The sequence below is a fragment of the Amblyomma americanum genome, chromosome 1 (assembly GCF_052857255.1).
Source record: "Amblyomma americanum isolate KBUSLIRL-KWMA chromosome 1, ASM5285725v1, whole genome shotgun sequence".
NCBI lineage: Eukaryota > Metazoa > Arthropoda > Arachnida > Ixodida > Ixodidae > Amblyomma > Amblyomma americanum.
Genome location: NC_135497.1, coordinates 447,352,376 through 447,371,208, shown reverse-complemented (window position 1 = coordinate 447,371,208; position 18,833 = coordinate 447,352,376). Strand labels below are relative to the sequence as shown.

General features: G+C 44.2%; 1 protein-coding gene across 3 annotated transcripts; it reads right to left on the bottom strand.

The window, feature by feature from the left end:
• Window positions 1–629: 629 nt before the first annotated feature.
• On the bottom strand, window positions 630–14,808 carry LOC144115955 (uncharacterized). 3 transcript variants are annotated; one of them, XM_077650592.1, is made up of 4 exons: window positions 13,948–14,808; window positions 12,543–13,136; window positions 7,781–8,006; window positions 630–4,307 (listed from the first exon to the last, which is right to left on the bottom strand). In XM_077650592.1, the coding sequence occupies exons 1-4, from the start codon at window positions 14,086–14,088 to the stop codon at window positions 4,234–4,236; spliced, it is 1,035 nt and encodes a 344-aa protein (XP_077506718.1). In that variant the 5' UTR covers window positions 14,089–14,808; the 3' UTR covers window positions 630–4,233. The 3 variants fall into 3 exon arrangements, with proteins under 3 accessions (XP_077506718.1, XP_077506717.1, XP_077506719.1); XM_077650591.1 differs by lacking the exon at window positions 7,781–8,006; XM_077650593.1 differs by lacking the exon at window positions 7,781–8,006 and having other exon boundaries at window positions 12,543–12,839.
• Between the last annotated feature and the right edge of the window lie 4,025 nt (window positions 14,809–18,833).

Genomic DNA, 18,833 nt, shown 5'->3' with positions numbered 1-18,833 from the left:
ACAGGTTGTGCCATCTGGCTAACTGCGCTGCAGTGTCCCGCATAGCTAGGGCACAGACGGGCCTCGCAGTTGGCCAGATGATGCAGCTTGGCGAACCAGCTGCTCTGCTCGCCACGATTAAAAATGCTGCCGCAGCTGATTGCCATCTTTCGCCGATTGTGGAAACTGCAGGCAAGTTCACGTTAAGTTACATACCGAAAAACAGACTATCACGAGGTACCTTGTGGTCGCATTTGAGCCCAAAGAGTCCAGTAGTTTGCAAAGGGGTTTTTTGCAACCTGGACAGATAAATATTGAACACTATGTATAAAACATGCACATATGACAATTTGTTTACAGCAGCAGCCATCTGCACTCGAACGCAAATTTTTAAGCAACGAGAGAACTTTCAAGAAAATATTTCTCTTGGCTGTGATAACAACGAACTGCAATAGAGAAAATGTGGTTCAAAACCCAGTCAGAGCCCAAGGAGCTTTCATGTGCTAACTGCCCACACCAAAACCTGCCTACAGAAAAAAAAGCTAATGGAAACTTTCCATGCATGTTGAAAAGCAATGAACACTAATATTCAGATGTGTGTGACATACACGTGTTTCCAGAAAGCAAAGGTTAAACTGAAAAGGATTTTCGCAATGTTTATTTTGAAAGTGTACAAAACCGCAAAGCAGCAGATCAAATATCCCTTACAACAAAATCAATACACAGGCATCATGAAGCTCATACAGGTGCCAACACAGCATAAATCAGTCTGTACTTGAGAAATTTATCATGAAATCTGTGTTGAGCAGCTGAAAAACAACTGCACCTTGTGCAGGAGATAAAACAAATTGTACAAAAAACATTCAAGGAAAACAAGCCAAATATATATAATCACTCATATACAAGGCCCGTTCACAAAGTTTGGTCTCTTGGTCTGTAACATCTGTAACATCTGGTCTGTTCAAATACAAACATGCCGCAATCCCAAGAAAGCTTGAAACATTTTCCTTCAAGAAAAAAAGTTCATTTTTTATGTTACCATAGCAACAAAGAACTTGCATTACCGATACACTGGTGTTTGTACCCCATCAGAGAAGAATGGGGCTGGCCACTGGAGATTTACGCACTGAATTGGTGAGCTTACTGTCAGACAAAAAGGACATGCCTCTCAATTGTTACTACACAGCTTTGGACTAGCGGTGAGCCACATATGGCGCTATGTCTGGAATATACGCTGGGAGGCATAACATCTCACAACTGCACCTTCTTTAATGTGGCAGTTGTCTTCAAACGTGTGGCCAAGCACGGCTAAGCGCTGTCATGTCAGCTACCAGGTGACAAATATCCATCTGTAATTCCAGATAGTCCACATGTAGTGCCATGTGACTTATTGCTGCTGCCAAAGCTGAAGGAACAGCTGAAGGGCATGCACTTTCTGTCTAAGAATAAGTTCGCTAATGCAATGCGTAGTTGGTGTAGTCAGCAGCAAGCTCATTCCCTGACAGCACACAAACGCTCGTTTATCGACACAGGTGCATCATTGTCGGTGGGGATAATGTCAAAAATGATCTGTTTTTTTTTTTGGAAAACAAGACATTCCACGCTTTCTTTCGAACGTGACACCTTTTAAATTAAACAGGTTAAAGGCGCATTATGAACTAGAAGACAGATTTTAATGAAGCGCCCTCGTACTACTACCAGCAGGGACTGCAGAAAAGTGTTTTTGCATTAACGTCACTGAAAGAGATTAGCAGCAAATGTTACAGCGCCTGTAGCTCAGAACACATGAACAAAGAACTTGTGGAGCGACTCCCACGAACTGCACGTACAACCCCCCACATTTTGGTGTTTCTGTGAGAATAAACACACTGTTCAATGCATTTTTCTGTCTTTGTAAGTTATAAATTTTCCTCGTACGAATTGGGAGATACACACAAAATCTAGCACCTCTACACAATTGATCAGCTTTGGCAGAACTGGAATCACATCAATCTGGCTATTTGGATATGTGGAAACAACATGAGGCAGTATGAATCCGGTCCCTCCGTGTATGTACTGCTCGGCGTGCTCAAGCAGCCTGTTTACAACTATATAGAGTTCTCCAGCATACTTAGCAAAGCACTGAATTGATGCAAAAGTTCTCTCCTCACCAACTACATACAAAACTGTGAAATTGTTTCGCTTCGGCTGCTTTGCATAGAGCACAGAAGAAAATGTCTGTGCACCAATTGTAACTTTTCTATACACACTGACATTGTCCATTGAAGAAAAGAAAGAAATCAAAGCCCTTCTGGCTACTGCAGTTGGTCGGCATGATGCACCATGATAAATAACAGCTTTAGACGACAACTTCGTGGAGTGAACACTTTCAATCTTGCGTAACACAAAATCGACACCAGACATCTCCTTTACCTCATTCTGGAGAGTGCTCAGCGCATTGCTCAAGCCAGCTAATTGTGAAAGCTGTTTTTCAGTGCTCTGGGTTCCTTTAATAAGGCGCAGCAATTGCCCATTCCTGTTCTCAAAAAGAAATGCTGATGTGCACCAGAGTGGCCCCCAGTTTCTCACCGATTCAGCAAGATGCAAAAGCTGATGTACATTAAAGGAGCAGTGGCGTGCTGCATATAATGCATGAACACCATCAACAAATTTGAATAACAATTTTTCTGCCACATCAACCTGCTCGAAAGAAACAGACTCTGACAGCAACATATAGATTCCACCAACAAGGAGATTAAAGTGCTCCAGGTAAGCATCTGGTACGATGCCAGACAAACAGGAAAACAATAAAACAGAAACCATGCACGTAGTTCATTAGCCTTGCAGTAGCACCTGTGCTTGAGGGAACGCGGAGTTCTAGTTATGTAATCTGGTGGCTTAATTGCTAGAAGTTTGCTGTCCGCCAGATCTACCCGGCGCCCAATGTACCATGGCTGACCATGATGTTTAGTGTCAAACCAAAGAAAGAGAAATGTTCTCACCACCCCAAGGAGGACACAGTGCATATAATCAACTACGAAGCCAGTGCTGCAGTCGAAACCTGGGATGAGGCTTGTAATAGTAGGGCCTTTAACACATTTTACCGGATGGCCTTTGCTGACAGCTTATTCAGCTTGCCGCCTCATTCTATGACCATTCCTTAGAGTGTACATTTTCGCAGGGATGTAAACGTGTACGTGACCTTTGCTTGGCAGCAGTTGAGATTTTCCTGGGTGCTCGCAGAATGAGCAACCATACAACCCATTAAATTGCCGAATTCCTTGCGGCATCGCTCTTGCCAGAGCATCAACTGATGACACAGGAGCAAAGTCATATGATGTTACAGTTTTGCCTCTTTCGGGGTGTCTCCATGTAAGCCCGTTAGTTGCAAGGCGACGCAACTCCAAACAAAAAGGTTTCAGGAATGTGTTCATCAATGGTTTCAGACCAAACCACAAGAGTGTCAGGATTTGAATTTTTTTTCGAATGAGAGGCGGAAGTTCAGCGATAACACAGTGGACTGGCCAAAGGAATCTTACGGAACTCTTGAATACCTGTACACCATCAGTATTCCAGCGTAGCGTGAAGTTAAATTCTGATGAGTGGGCAGCACTGCCTTGGTACATTGCGCCATCCACAATGTCTTCTAGAGGGTGATCACCGGCTGAACTCACTCTTTTCATTAAATACTTATATATTTTGTCGTTTTCAAGAAATGACCATAATGTGTCAGTCAACCTCATCTGAAAAAAAACTGCCACGCGTATCTTGGCACTCTTCATCACAGCTGGGGCAGGCTGTCATGTCCACTTCGAGATATTCCTGACAATTTTTGCAAAAAAGTGTGTCTGCACTTCTGTGCCTCTTTGAAATCCTGACAACTTGAAGAATTTAAACGTGTTTGAAAGTGTGTTGGAAGATGGCAACAGAGCTGAAAAAATGAACAAAATCTGGTACAAACACTTTCCGGTTAGTTTAAACTTAAAAAACTGTACCATTAAAATAAGGCATGCGTCAACACTGCTGAAAGCACTGCCCTCAAAAAGTGCACGCTTAGTAGTGTCGGGGCTCCCAGAAGTGATTGGGTTACCAGAACCTGCAGAATCGATCTCAGATGTGGAACAGTTCATTGGATCATCCTCCTCACTATCACTGCATGAGGCAGCACTGGATATATCACCCTGTCCATCGTCCAGCGCTGAGGGTGACGAAGTGCCACTAATGCAGTGGCTAGGAGTCTCGCTGGAGCCAGGAGTCTCGCTGGAACCAGAGGTCTCACTGAAGCCAGAAGCCTCGCTCGAGCTTGCTGCAAACGATGCTTGCCAGCGCCGGCAGGTTTCCCGTGGAAGCTAAAATACAAATTATAAGTGTTTGTACTTCACACGAACATTTGTAGCAACTCAATTATGAGCTTGTACTTCTTGAAGTACTCCTACTTGAAGCCAAGTCAAACTCGCTTCTGGTTGCGCCCCAGTGAGCATGCTATCAATGGCACAATATACATTCTATTATTGTAACAATCTGAACATGCTCTCAATAGTACATTATACCTTTTCCTCCAATTGTAACAAATATGAAGCAAGCGGATAACAAAGCAAAGAATGGCAAAGCACAGGAAATTAATGTTATGAAAGGAATCAAAAAGGGACATAAAAGACTTTCTGCACAATGTTGCAATATGCAGGTAGGGCCATGCCTGAAGGCACACTGAGGACAATTTGATTAAACTGCAATTGTTAGAAGAGATCAATTTCTTGGTATTTCATGGCTCTCTTCACATCTCTTTTTAACAACAAAAATATATTCTTGCATTTTTATTGAAATTAGCTACCAACAACTGAAGTGGAAACCAATGTTCAGTTCGACTGGGTTTAATGGCACTAGGCTACTAAGGGCATCATGCCCAAACGCAAGGTTTAGTGTGTATATAGGTGAGAGATATCAAAAGGGTTGTTTAAAAAATCATATCTGGTTTAAAAGCTTTGTTTCTTTCAAGAATGAAATGACACATGAGATATTGACGAGTGAATCTTGTCCTAAGATTAGGCTGGGATAGAATGGGATGTTTCTCAAAAAAAATCTGGGAAGTGTTTTTTCCTCAGTTTATCCAGTCCATTACACGAGCATAAAATGTGCATTGCTGTCATCTCTTCTCCACACAGCTCACATGGTGGTCTCTGATGTTTAGCAAGAATAAAATTGTGTGTAATGTGTGTGTGTCCAATTCGTAGGTAATATAAAATGACCTTAATGAAACGGAAACCAGTGTGGACTAATATATATGCATAAATAGAAAAAGGTGCTGCTGTTTATGCACCTCATTTGAAAAAAAATGGCAGGTAGTGGTAACGTGTATTTTTTTTCTGCAGTTTATAAAGGCTCTGTTTTCAGTGAAAAATATCATTTATCAATAGAATTAGTCAGCAATACAGCCAACTCCTTATTTGACCTTGGTGTCTCTTTAAAGAGAGCATGGGAATGTGTAGCCTTTTAACTATGGCATAGCAGCGGCTAATACCTGCAAATCCAATGTGCTGGCTATTACCTAACACAGCAAAAACTTTTACGACCATTTTCACCAACATAGAGAAAACAGCCGCTCCTTCACTCTTCGGTCAATGATGATTCATGATTTCAATATTTCTGCGGAGGAAGCCTCCTCAAGAAATCTCCTTCCACTCGAGGTGGCGTGAATGGCCCACAGAGGCTGATATTAAGGCCAAAATGTGGCCCACAATCAGCATGCCGCTCTATGTAACATATATATTTCGTCATGCTGAGTCTTCTAAACAACTTTCACAAGCAATTTCTACATTCACAGCCCAGTAAAACGTGTTTTGTTGGCTGCATGAACCAACAGATGCAGTGAAAGATGTCTGGAAACACTTTTGCGTGTGGAAATGGTCTCTGCTGGCGACGCACAGCCCATGTAGAACAAGACGGTGTTCAAGAATGGTCTGAAAGCTAGTTATGTTTATTTGGGTTTCGTGTAAAATTTGTTACCCTTCCCTTTGCCCTCGCGAAGCTCAGGGCTCGGGTGTGGTGAAAACACCGCATGCTTCTATGCAGCAAGTTGCAACACATGCACCCAAACCAAAGAGTTCAACTCTCTAAAAACTAATGTCGCTTGCGGGTTCAAAGCAAGCTGGGAGCTGTAATTACCAATGTACTTGAAAAGCCGTACCTTTTACTGACCACAAACACTCCTTTTGTGGAACAAGCAAATCAGTGCGCTCCTTGGACAGCACTACGCATCGAAGGACATGCATACCCTGAGGCGATAGGCAAGCTGTTGGTGCGCACATCCCAGATGCTCGCACAGGTTGACAGTTTCTCCGATTCCCCCCCGCTTCCTGTATGCAACACGCCATTCCCCACTGTATCAGTTCGCAATGACGGCACTCGACAGCTTGAAGGCCAGAACAAGAAGAAACAAGTTCATTGCAGGGCATTGATATATATATATATCCTTCGTGATAGCGCGGTTTACGCACTGCGCATGTCAGGCACATTGTTATCGTGTTATCACGCAAGCCCGATACATCCTTCCAAGGTTAGCACAAGACAGTGGTTCAAGTTCATGATAACTGATTGAAAGCAGCGTCATAACGAAGACGTTGGGGAGACTTCACGGTACGAGTCGACCTCCTCAGACTGATGACACTTGTGGGTTGCTCTGGATGGGTAATCGAAGCCGAAGGCGTGGCACCGTGGGCTAGATGTTGGTCACAGAGACCCGGAGGCTGCTTGGGTGCTGCACTTGAAGTGCCAGAAGGCTGCGGTGTCACACTCCCTGGACTGTTCCTCGCATTTGGGTCAGCTTCGTCTGCGCAGTCGTCGTCGGTGTCATCGTCACTTGTTTCAGCATACTGCTCGCTGGAATGAAGCAGGTGTCGCCTGTTGCGCCGAAGAACACGACGACGTTCAGTTACAACGTGGTAGGACCTCGGGGCAGCTTCCCCAACCACCTTTCCTTTCTGTGACCAAGTTGTGTCTCGCAGCCTGGCGACGTCACCTTTACCTAGTTGAGGCAACGGCTGTCCTTTGGGCGTCTGGCGGTGCTTCTTGACTTCGATAGTCTTGATACCCACAAAATCGGGGAGATTAGATCGAAGGCGCCTGCCTTGAAGAAGCTCGCCAGGGGATTGACCATCAATCAGTGGCGTTGATCGGTAGGCTAGAAGGCCTAGCCAGAAGTGTCGTGCGTCTTCAGTTTTCTTCATTATCCGCTTGACAATTTGCACACCTTTTTCGGCAAGGCCGTTAGACTGCGGGTAGTGTGGGCTAGACGTGACGTGCGCAAAATCATACTCTTTAGCGAAGGCTGCGAACTCTTGGCTTGAAAACTGTGGTCCATTATCAGTGCACAGTTCGATAGGAATGCCGTATCGAGCAAACATAGCACTGAGAGCCGCAACAACACTTCTTGCACTTGTGTCTGGAAGCCTCTCGACATCTGGGAAGTTGGAAAGAGCATCATATACGACAACGTAAGAATTTCCCCCAAAAGAAAAGATGTCCGCTCCGACCCTGTACCACGCACACTGCGGCACCGGGCGCATTATCAGCGGTTCTTTGGATTGCTGGTACGCGAACTTTCTGCATGTAGAACAGTTTTGGAGAAGCACTGCGATGTCGTTGTTCAAGCCTGGCCAAAAAACGAGAAGTCTTGCTCTTTCTTTGCATTTGTTTAAGCCAAGGTGGCCGGCATGAATTCTTGTTAGCATTTCTTGTCTCATGCTTCTCGGTATGACAGCTTTTGTTCCTTTGAACAGAATTCCGTTGATTACGGACAGTTCAGATGAAAACGGCTTCAGCTCACCTTGAATTGGTTTTCCTGCTGATAAGTTGCTGACGACAGTCTGCAAGTAGCAGTCACGAGCAGTTTCATTTGCCAGTTTTTGCTGCGTTGTTACCGTGACCATGCCGTTCAGGAGCTGTAGTGCGTGAACTTCGACGTCTTCTGTGGCACCAGCATTGTCGACACCCCCGGGTGTAGTCGATCGTGAGAGCATGTCTGCCAAGACCAGGTGCTTCCCTGTAACGTACTGTAGAACATAGTCATACCTGAGAAGTCTTAAAAAAATCTCTGCAATCGTGGGGGCATGTCACAAATTCCTTTAGCAGCGATTGACAGAAGTGGCTTGTGGTCGGTCTCGATAATGACCGTCTGTCCATACACAAACTGATGAAACTTCTCGCAACCGAACAGAATGCCCAGCGTCTCCTTTTCAATTTTCGCCTAACGCTGCTCCGGTGGTGTTAAGACTCGTGAAGCGTATGCCACCGGTCGCCAGTGACCACCGTGACACTGTAAAAGCGCCGCTCCGACGCCGTCCTTGGACGCATCGCAAGTTATTTTTGTTTTCTTTTTGGGGTCAAATATTTATTTATTTTATTTATTTATTTATTTCTGATACCCTCATGGCCCACAGGGCATTATTGAGGGGAGTGGTACATAGATATAAAATGAAACTCTTACAAAAAGGGGGTTAACGCATACATAGGCATGTCTACAAAAAAAAGAAGCTAGCTGCAAGAAAATACATGATTCAAAAAAGCGAAACAATAAAATAATTAGGAACACCAACACCAAAACGAATAAATTCACAAAAACAGTCAAAAAACATTTCATGTAAACACAAAGATATGAACTAGAACATCACCCTTCGTAGAAACATTGAACGGGTACGATGGCAGAAGGCTATTAACAGAACAAAGTGCATGCGAGAAAAAAAAAAGGAACAGGGCTAAATACACAATATACAAAACGAAGTGAACCAACTGAGGCTATGGTAAACCATAATGTAATGACAACAGTGCCCTAAACTCATCAACGTCCTTTGCAGCTACAATATGTGGTGGTAGGTGGTTCCACTCCGACGATGTTTTTGGAATAAAGGAATTTATGCAGGATGTTGTCCGGCAACGAGGAACGCCAACTTTCCGTGAGTGATCGATGCGAGATTCAACATATGTTGGTGTTGTGATCAATGCTTCTTTCAGAGTAGAGTTCATGCTGTAAATTTTAAAAAACAGACACAGACGGGACACTTTTCTGCGCAGAGCAAGAGGGGTTAACGATAAACTATTTTTTTATTTCTGTGACACTGGAAGCACGATCATAGTTGCGCACAATAAAACGCGCTGCTCTATTCTGCACAGCTTCTAGAGCGTCGATGAGTGTGTTAGTGAAAGGGTCCCAAACAGAGTTAGCGTATTCTAATTTTGAGCGCACAAGTGACTTATACAGAAGAAGCTTGACAGGGGTTGGTGCTAAGTAAAAATTGCGCTTAAGGTATCCAAGCATGCGGTTAGCGGAAGCTATGATAGAGCTGACGTGTGCTTTCCAAGTTAGGTCTGATGTTAGAATGACGCCGAGATATTTATAAGATTCCACGGGTGTTAGCAAGGAAGAAGAAATAGTGTAGGCAACGGGACTTGAATTTTCGCGACGGGAAAAGCGCATTACTTTGCATTTAGTCGTATTAAGAGTCATTTGCCATTGTGAACACTAGTTAGAGATAGTGGTTAGTCTGCCTGAAGTAATTCAACGTCATTGGTATTTTTTATTTCGCGGTAAACGACACAACCGTCCGCAAAGAGTCCTACTGAAGATGTTACATTGTTAGGCAGGTCATTAATATATACAAGGAACAGCAAAGGACCTATGAGAGAACCTTGTGGGACGCCGGAGGTCACATGAATGGATGACGAGTTAAAGCCATTAGCGTGTACATACTGCAATCGGTTAGACAAAAAGCACTCAATCCACCTTAGTACATTACGATCAATATTAAGTTTACTTAGTTTGTAAAGAAGTAAGTTGTGCGACACTGTCAAATGCTTTGCGAAAGTCTAAATAAATACAGTCAGCCTCATTGCCATGATCAAGTATGAAGTTAATATTGCTCGTAAGACTTATTAATTGTGTTTCGCAAGAGAAGTATTTTCTAAAACCATGTTGTGCACAGTTGAAGAACGAAGATGACTCAAGAAAGTTAGCTAGGTGAGACAGGATGACATGCTCCATTATCTTGCAAGGAATGCTGGTTAATGATATTGGTCGATAGTTGAGTGAAAGGTGTTTGTCGCCTGATTTGTGGAGTGGAACCACCTTACCCAATTTCCAGTCATCTGGGAGTTCACCGTCTTGTAGGGATTGCTGAAATAATTTTGACAGTATTATGGCAGAATATACTCTAGTGTTTTTCAGAATTTTACTGCTGATATTATCTGGACCGCAAGAAGAGGATAGTTTCATGTGATCTATGATAGTTATGATGCCTTCAAAATCAAAATGAATGGGATCCATTGGGAATGTGATGTGACCATTATAATCCGGTAGTGATGTGCTTAAGGAGAGATAAAATGCCTTAGCACAAGTTTCATTAAGTACCTTAGCACTGTCGCTAATAGGGATGGTATTTGATTGCGCATCGAGAAGAGAAACTGATGGCTGGACTGAACCGTTGACAACGTTCAAGAACTTTTTTGGATCAGTTAGTAAAAGTGATGGCAGAGTGACGTTAAAATATCGCTCCTTGGCTATCTTTAACGCATTTTTGTACTCCTCAACCACACCTCTGAGTGCTGCCCAATGTTCAGGTTTTCCCGATTACATTGCCTTGGAATATAACCGTCTTTTTTTGTTACCAAGGCGTTTTAATGACCGGGTGAACCATGGTGACCTGCCATTAGTAGTGATGATTCTTCGAGGAACATGCAATTCAGTTAGCTCATGTAGTTTGTTCTTAAATAAACACCAATTTTCATTAACAGACCTTTGGTCAGACTTTATGAGAAAGTCATCCAAAAATAGCTTAAGGCCATCATTAATTGACGTAAAATTTGCCTTAGCATAGTCGTAAATGGTTTTAGTTTTATTTCGCGATTTGTTAGACGGTAAGCTTAATTCGGTAAGGAGTAGGTAATGATCGCTTAAACCTGGTAAGTAGCTTACGTCGGAAACAAGGTCTGGGGAACTAGTTAGCAAAAGGTCTAATATGATTGAGCTTGTAGATGTCACCCTTGTAGGTTGTGTGACTACCTTTGTTAATGAAAAGGTGGAGCAAAGTGCTGAAAATTTTGTTGATTCTGATGATCCATCGTTGCCTAAATGAGTGTCTGACCAGTTAATGGCAGGAAAGTTAAAGTCACCAAAAAGAAAAATAGGCCGATTAGGAAACCTTGTTTGAATTATGTTAAGAATGTCATGGAGGTAATTACAGAAGCCAACGGTAGTAGATGGTGGACGGTAACATGCACAAAAGAGGAGAGCTTTGTTGTTAATTTTGATCTGGACACAAATGAACTCAAGAGTGGTATCAAGGTTAAATTCAAAGCATTCTATATCCTCAGATACAGCGATTAAAGTGCCGCCTCCGCGGCCAGAAGGGCGGTCACAACGAAATATACGGTAACACTTTTGTGAGGAAAATATTTCACTATTGCGCACGGATTCATTGAGCCAAGTCTCTGTTAGTACGATAATATCAGCCCCCATGGTATCGGCGGTGCAGGATAAGCTGTCACGATGACAAAAAACACTGCGTATATTAGTGAAAAGGATAGAAATGTTTCTAAGTGTTTGCGCAGGTCGATGCTCATCCTTATCTAGTTATCTTGGAGAAGAATGGCTTGAAGGGCTTGAGTTGGTTACAACACGTGTTGAATTGTTTTCCCCGGACACTATCAGTTATAGGGCAGTAAACGTAACATCTTTTCTTAAGAACAAGCTTGTTGTAGCGGAGGCTAAATGATTCTTCGGGCTCAGTTTGCTTTGCGAATTGAACAAGTTTCTTCCGCGCATGCCTGGTGGCCTGAGAAAAATCTTCGCTAATCGAGACGTCTGAATCTTTTAATTTGGTCTTTGCACCGAAAACTCTTTCTCTGATTTTGTGATGCGAAAATTTGACTAGTATTGGTCGCGTTTTCTCTGGTCCAGCCGTACCAATTCTATGGACGCGTTCAATGTCCATTTCAGCTAAGGTTACAGACATTTCGTCTTCAATAATTTCCCGTACCTTTTTCTCAGATTCAGCCCATGATTCAGTCGATACTTCTGGAACATTGAAAAACACCAGATTTTCCCTTCGAGACCTATCCTCTAAATCGTTTAAACGGATTTTAAGCTTCTCATTTTCGTCCAGTGCCCTTTCAGCATTTTCTTTCACCGTCGCCAAATCTTCATGGACTTCATCTAGAAGCTCCAGTTTATCTTCAACCGAATTAAGGCGTATTGAAAGGTCTGCAATCTGTCCGCTCAATTCTTTATGATTGGCTGTGAGGTCTTGCAAGGAACTGAATATACGCTCTTGCCCTTCCTCAATTTTAGCAGAACGGTCCCTAAGGTCATGAAGCAATGCTAAAACCGCTTCGCTTCCGCTGTCCAGAGCGTCTTGAACCGACTGGGCATTCCTCGCGGCACCAGTTTTGTTCGGCCCAGGATTCAGCTCGACATCCCCACACAGCAGCAATTTCATTACGCAAAAACACTCATGCACATGATTCAAAAGCAGTTGTGGGCACGGGAACACAACAAGGAATGCATTACTGGAGCGCTTAGAAGATGTGTAACTAACCTGGAACAGGCAGAAGCGGAACAAATTGGTCGGCTGCATTGTAGCGTTGTTCCCATGCCCACTAAACTGCTGCGGGCGTCGCCTGTTGCTTAAGTAGAGCGGGCTTGATGATGTCGATGCAGTTGCGGTCAACAGTCCAGGAAGAGCCGCGGTAACTGGCGCCGGCGTGGTATCCAGAAGATGGGCGGAACACCGGTCACTTCGCGCTGGCTTGTCTCGCTGCAGCACGTGTGGCAGAAAACCATCGCAACACCGATAAGGCGCCGCGTCGGTGCTTGTGCTGGAGATGGTCACGATCTGGAACAGGCAGAAGCGGAACAAATTGGTCGGCTGCATTGTAGCGTTGTTCCCATGCCCACTAAACTGCTGCGGGCGTCGCCTGTTGCTTAAGTAGAGCGGGCTTGATGATGTCGATGCAGTTGCGGTCAACAGTCCAGGAAGAGCCGCGGTAACTGGCGCCGGCGTGGTATCCAGAAGATGGGCGGAACACAGGTCACTTCGCGCTGGCTTGTCTTGCTGCAGCACGTGTGGCAGAAAACCATCGCAACACCGATAAGGCGCCGCGTCGGTGCTTGTGCTGGAGATGGTCATGATCTGGAACAGGCAGAAGCGGAACAAATTGGTCGGCTGCATTGTAGCGTTGTTCCCATGCCCACGCTAGCAAGGGTGATGTCGCAAGTGCCTGCGTGATGCATTTCCATTCCTTCGCGTGGTTTTCGGTCCACTCGAACTCGACTTGCGGTTTGATAAGCGCTCGCAGCATCGCTGTTCGTTCTGACAACACTGGCACGTATTTTCCGAAGTAGTTGATCACTCCTAACATGCGCTGTAGATCGGTTTTGCTTTTTGGTGTTGGCATTTCCAACAGATTGCGCACCAGCTTCGGGTTCGGGGAAATTCCTTTTTGTCCGATAACGTCACCCAGAAAATGCACCTCTGTTAAACCGAACTTGCATTTTTCGGCGTTTAGTGTCAATCCTGCTGTTTCGGCAGCTTTCAGAACTGCTACTAGCCGTTCATCATGCTCTTGACGTGTAGTGCCCCACACCAAAATGTCGTCGATATACACGTGAACTCCTGGCAGCCCGTCCAACATCTGACTCAGCATTTTGTGAAAAACTTCCGGTGCCGATGAAATGCCAAGCGGCAGGCGCAAGTAACGGTATCGACCGAAAGGAGTGGCAAAAGTGCAAATTTTTGATGTTGCGTCGTCGAGGGGTATCTGGTGAAATCCAGAGTTTGCATCTAGGCAACTAAAGTAGCAAGCGCCGGTCAATTCTGCTTCAATATCTTCTCGCCTGGGAAGCTGGTAGTGTTGCCTCTTTATATGCTCATTGATCCTTCTCGGGTCCATGCACACCCTAAGACTACCGTCTTTCTTTTTGACCAAAACCAAAAAGCTTACCCAGTCGGTAGGTCCATCTTCTTTTGTGATGATACCAGCTCTCTCCATTCTTTGAAGCTCGTCGCGAAGCGGTTGGCGCAAAGACAGGGGCACCCGCCGCGCTGGCTGGACGATTGGGGTAGTATCTGGCTGTAGTACCATGATGTATGGTTGCTTTAGGCATCCTAAACCCTCAAAGACGTGCCTGAAGTGCTTGATCGCTTCGTACTCAGCAGAAGTGCTGACAGTGTCCACTGTGCACTGCACAAGGCCTAGAGCTTCGCATGCGTGAAGCCCCAGTATTGCACGACGTCCATTTTTCACCACGTAGAATTTCACTGTAGTTGCAGCATCTCCAACGGTTATTTTGTGGACTGTTGTTCCGAAGTTGGTGATGATGCCTCCATTGTATGCTCGCAGCACAGAGCTCGTAGGATTCACTTCGGCAGTTTTCAACTTGCGGTATATTGAAAATGGTAAGAGGCTTGCTTGTGCTCCGGTATCCACCTTGAATAATGCTTTACGACCCCCAAATTTGGCTTCGACAGTCCAATCACCAGTAATGCAGCTGTCGATGCAGACGTCAAGAACATCAAACTCATCATTGAACTGTGCGCAGACTTCGTTGACGACCGCCCTGGCTGGACAACAAATCGTAAAGTGATGCAGCTTTCGACAAGTGTTGCATCTTTTTCCGTAAGCAGGACACTGCTGTTGTGTGTTGGGTTTTATGGCACATAGGCAGCTAAGGCCATCATGCGCCAAACTCAAGGTGTAGAATTGGCTTTCTGTAGAATGTTTACGAATATCAAAAAATGCCGATGGCGTAGATGACCTAAAAACATTGTGCTGCCTAGTAAAAGAAGAGAAGAAATTTGGAAATCGCTAATGGTAAAAGCCTTAAAGAAGGTCAGGCAGCCTTAGCGGCTATCCTTGGCTAGGCAAGGATCCTGAGGCTCCCAACCAATCAAATAAAAAGCCTCAGCCTACTTCTCAGGAATGAGAAAGTGGCTGAGGTGTATCATATAATAAAGGGAACCAGTGGTTCAAAAATTACAGTTTTTCGAGGACGCCCACTGCTTTTAAAAAGCTAAAAACGGAGGGTATGTTAACAATGGCATTATCAGCTAAGAGCAATGTTGGGTGAAAAGGAATGTATTCATGATAAAATTGAGTGAAGTACTTTTTTCTTAGTTTTTCTAGTTTCACACATGAGAATAGAATGTGGTTAACAGTAAGTTCTTCTCCGCATTCCTCGCAACCAGGTTTATCTTGTTTTTGTTAGCAGGAAGTTGTGCGGGAGGTGCGTGTGGCCTATTCGCAGACGGCATAAAACCACTTCTTTAAAACGTTCCTGGTGCACACATGATTTAAATTCACCCAAAACTGGTTTTACAAAGTGCAGTTCATTATTCACTTCGCTGTTCCAACGCGACTGCCATTTTTGTCTTAATTTCTGTTGAACTAATTTCATGCAGTCATTAAAGGGTATATCTACTTTTTTTATTTCCTTGCCCCGAGCTTGAGCGGCACACAAATCTGCTCTCTCATTTCCTTTTATTCCGACGTGGCTCAGGACCCAGCAGAGTTTAATGTTTTGTCCTCGAGCTGTTGCTGTTACAATGTTGTGTATGATGTCCCCAAGTATGGGAGTGGTTGCGTTTCTAGAGTGGAGGGCTGTAAGTACACTTAAAGAGTCTGTGTAAATAATAGTGTTTTTGAGGTTCTCATTTAATATTTTTTTGTTGCCACACATACTGCGTAACATTCTGCGCTGAAGATGGATGCGCACTGTGGAAGTCGCATTGCTGTCTCCGAATTTCCTCGCACCACTGCGCTTCCTACGTAAACATTCGTTTTTGAACCGTCAGTGTAAAAGTCCGTAAAACTACTGTATTTTTCTTCGAGTGCAAGGAATTCCTGTACTATATGTTGTTTTGGAGTTTGTTTTTTTTGGAACTGCGTAAGGGTAAAATCACAGATTGCCGGAAAATTGTGCCATGGAGGCAGTGGAGCTCGTCTTCGAGCAATGGCAGGTAATGTGTCCAGTACTCCGAGGTTTTGACACATCTCTTCAAAACGCAGGAGGAGTGGCCTGATAGCTTGTGGTTTGTTGTTAAAAAGTGTTCTTGATGGGCACTTTGTGACTATGGGGTAACATAGGTGTTTGGGAAGCGAACGGATTTTTAAAACGTACGAGCACGTGAGCATGGTTCTTCGGTCCTCGAGTGACGGTTCGTTGGTTTCTACATAAAGACTGTTAATGGGTGATGTCCTGTAAGCACCAGTGGAGAGACGCAAACCCAAGTTATGCACTGTATCTAGTCGTTTAAGGTATGATGGTCTCGCTGACCCATACACTATACATCCATAATCAAGGGTAGAGCGTACTACAGAGCGGTAAATTTTTAGAAGGCATGTCCTGTCGGCACCCCAATGTTTTCGTGACAGTACTTTGAGTATGTTGAGGGATCGGGAGGCTTTCTTTTTCAGTGCATTTATATGAGGCAGGAAAGTAAGCTTTTTGTCAAAGGTTACGCCTAGGAATTTGTGCTCATTTTTCACCGGTAGCTGTGTTTTGTTCAGGTGTATAAATGGGTCAGCCTGTAAGCCTCGCTGAATAGAGAAAAGAATGGCCACGGTTTTCTGTGTGGAAAACCGGAAACCGTTCTCGTCTGCCCAGGTCACCAGTTTATCCATTGTCAGCTGTATTTGTCTCTCGCATGTTACCAGGTTTGAAGATGTGCAGGCTATTTGCAGATCGTCAACATAGACGGAATACATAATGGCCTTCGGTATTACTTTGGCTATGGAATTTACTTTAATAACAAACAATGTCGTGCTCAAAATACACCCCTGAGGAACCCCGTTCTCTTGAACGAAGCCCCTGGACACGGTTGATCCTAGGCGCACTTGAAATGAGCGGTCGGAAAGGAAGTCCTTCAGGCAGTTCAACATCCTGCCACGGATGCCAAGATCTGCTAAGTCACGAAGGATGCCGAACCTCCAGGTGGTGTCGTATGCTTTCTCGAGGTCAAAAAAGACGGCAAGACAGTGCTGTCTGTGTATAAAAGCCTCTCGGACAGTATTTTCCAGGCGAGTTAAGTGGTCTGTTGTTGAGCATGCTTTCTTAAAACCGCACTGATGAATGTCAATAGGCTCAAGAGATTCAATCAGAAAAGTTAGTATTTTATTCAGCACACTTTCGAATGATTTGGCAAGGCAGCTGGTAAGGGCTATCGGCCTGTAACTAGTAGGGGATGTTGGTTGTTTTCCAGATTTCAGGAATGGTACAATAACTGCTTTCTTCCAGGCTTTCGGCAATCTTCCGAGCACCCACACTTGGTTAAAAAACTTCAAGAGCGCCTCCACAGATGGCTGGGAAAGATGTGCTAGCATTTCGTAATGTATATTGTCAGGGCCAGGTGCTGTCTTTTTTCCGGCCGAGAGAACTTCGTTTATTTCTTGGAGTGTTATTAAACCATTGTACGGTTCTTTTGTGCAGCCCGTTGTTGGAAGTCTATGTTTCTCCACTGCATGTTTATGCTTTAAAAATGTTTCTGTGTAGTGTGAAGAACTAGAAATGTTTGAGAAATGTTCTCCCAAGATGTTTGCCTGTTCCTCTATATTTGTCTGTGTACCTGGAGCTGTTAAGAAAGGAATTGTGTAAGGAGAAAAGCTGTTAAACTTGTGGACTTGTTCCCACATTTTTTTGGACGTAACTGAACTATTTATGCATGATACGTAGCTTCTCCATGATGTTCTTTCGGCATTTCGGCGGATGTACCGAGCTTTTGCTCTCGTCTTTTTAAAGTTGATGAGGTTATCTTGAGATGGGTATCTTCGAAAAACTCCCCAAGCTTTATTTTGCTGCTTTTTTGCTTCCCGGCATTCCTGCGTGTACCATACCTTGTTGTTTTGTCGTACTATTCCTGACGATTGCGGAATAGCTTGGCACGCAGCATCAATAATGCAGCTTGTAAAAATTTCATTCAGTTCGTCAACGTTAAGACTGTTTGAAAATAATTTCTCCAGGCTAGCCTTTTCTCCAAATAGTTGCCAGTCGGCTAGGTGTAGTTTCCAACGGCGTGGTTTACTAGGGATGACTGATGGTGGCGATGAAAAGTTAATCACTACCGGAAGATGATCGCTTCCGTACGGGTTATCGAGAACATCCCACTTAAAATCGGTAAAAACGGAAGAAGAGCTAAAAGATAAATCTATGCAACTCATTTTTCCTGAGGCTGGAGAGCAATATGTGGGTTTGCCTGTATTGAGTAGGCAAACATTATTGCACAGAATAAAATCTTCTAATATACGGCCCCTAGTGTCTGTCTGTTCACTCCCCCAGAAAGGGGAGTGTGCATTAAAATCCCCAACTACCAGATATGGCTCTGGTAGCTGATTAAAAAGGGATTCTAGGTCATGAAGTGTTACTGTGAGGTGTGGCTGAAGGTATACTGAACATATGGTAATTGTTTTAAAGCTAATGACGGTGACTGCAATGGCTTCATAATTCGTCTGCAGCTGGATTTCACGTGTTGCAACACCGCTCTTAACAACGACAGCAACACCTCCAGAGAGCCTATCTGCCTGCTCACGGTCACGGCGAAAGACTTTATAATTCTTAAGAATATTTTTTGTAAAGGTCCCAAATTGGTCTCCTGAAGGCACAGTGCTACAGGAGACATAGAGCGTAGGAGATCTGTTGCATCGCTGTAGTTATTTAAAATTCCACGGCAGTTCCAGTGGATAAGGAACGCCATGATTATTTTAAGGAGGAGTGTTTTGATACCTCAGGTCCCTCCTTGTTGAGGGCCTGTTATCGTGGTTTTTTTCTTTTTTCCGGTCAAGAGAGCCCCGTCGCCGTTGCGACCGAGGCGAGCTTTGACTTGTATCCATCGCCT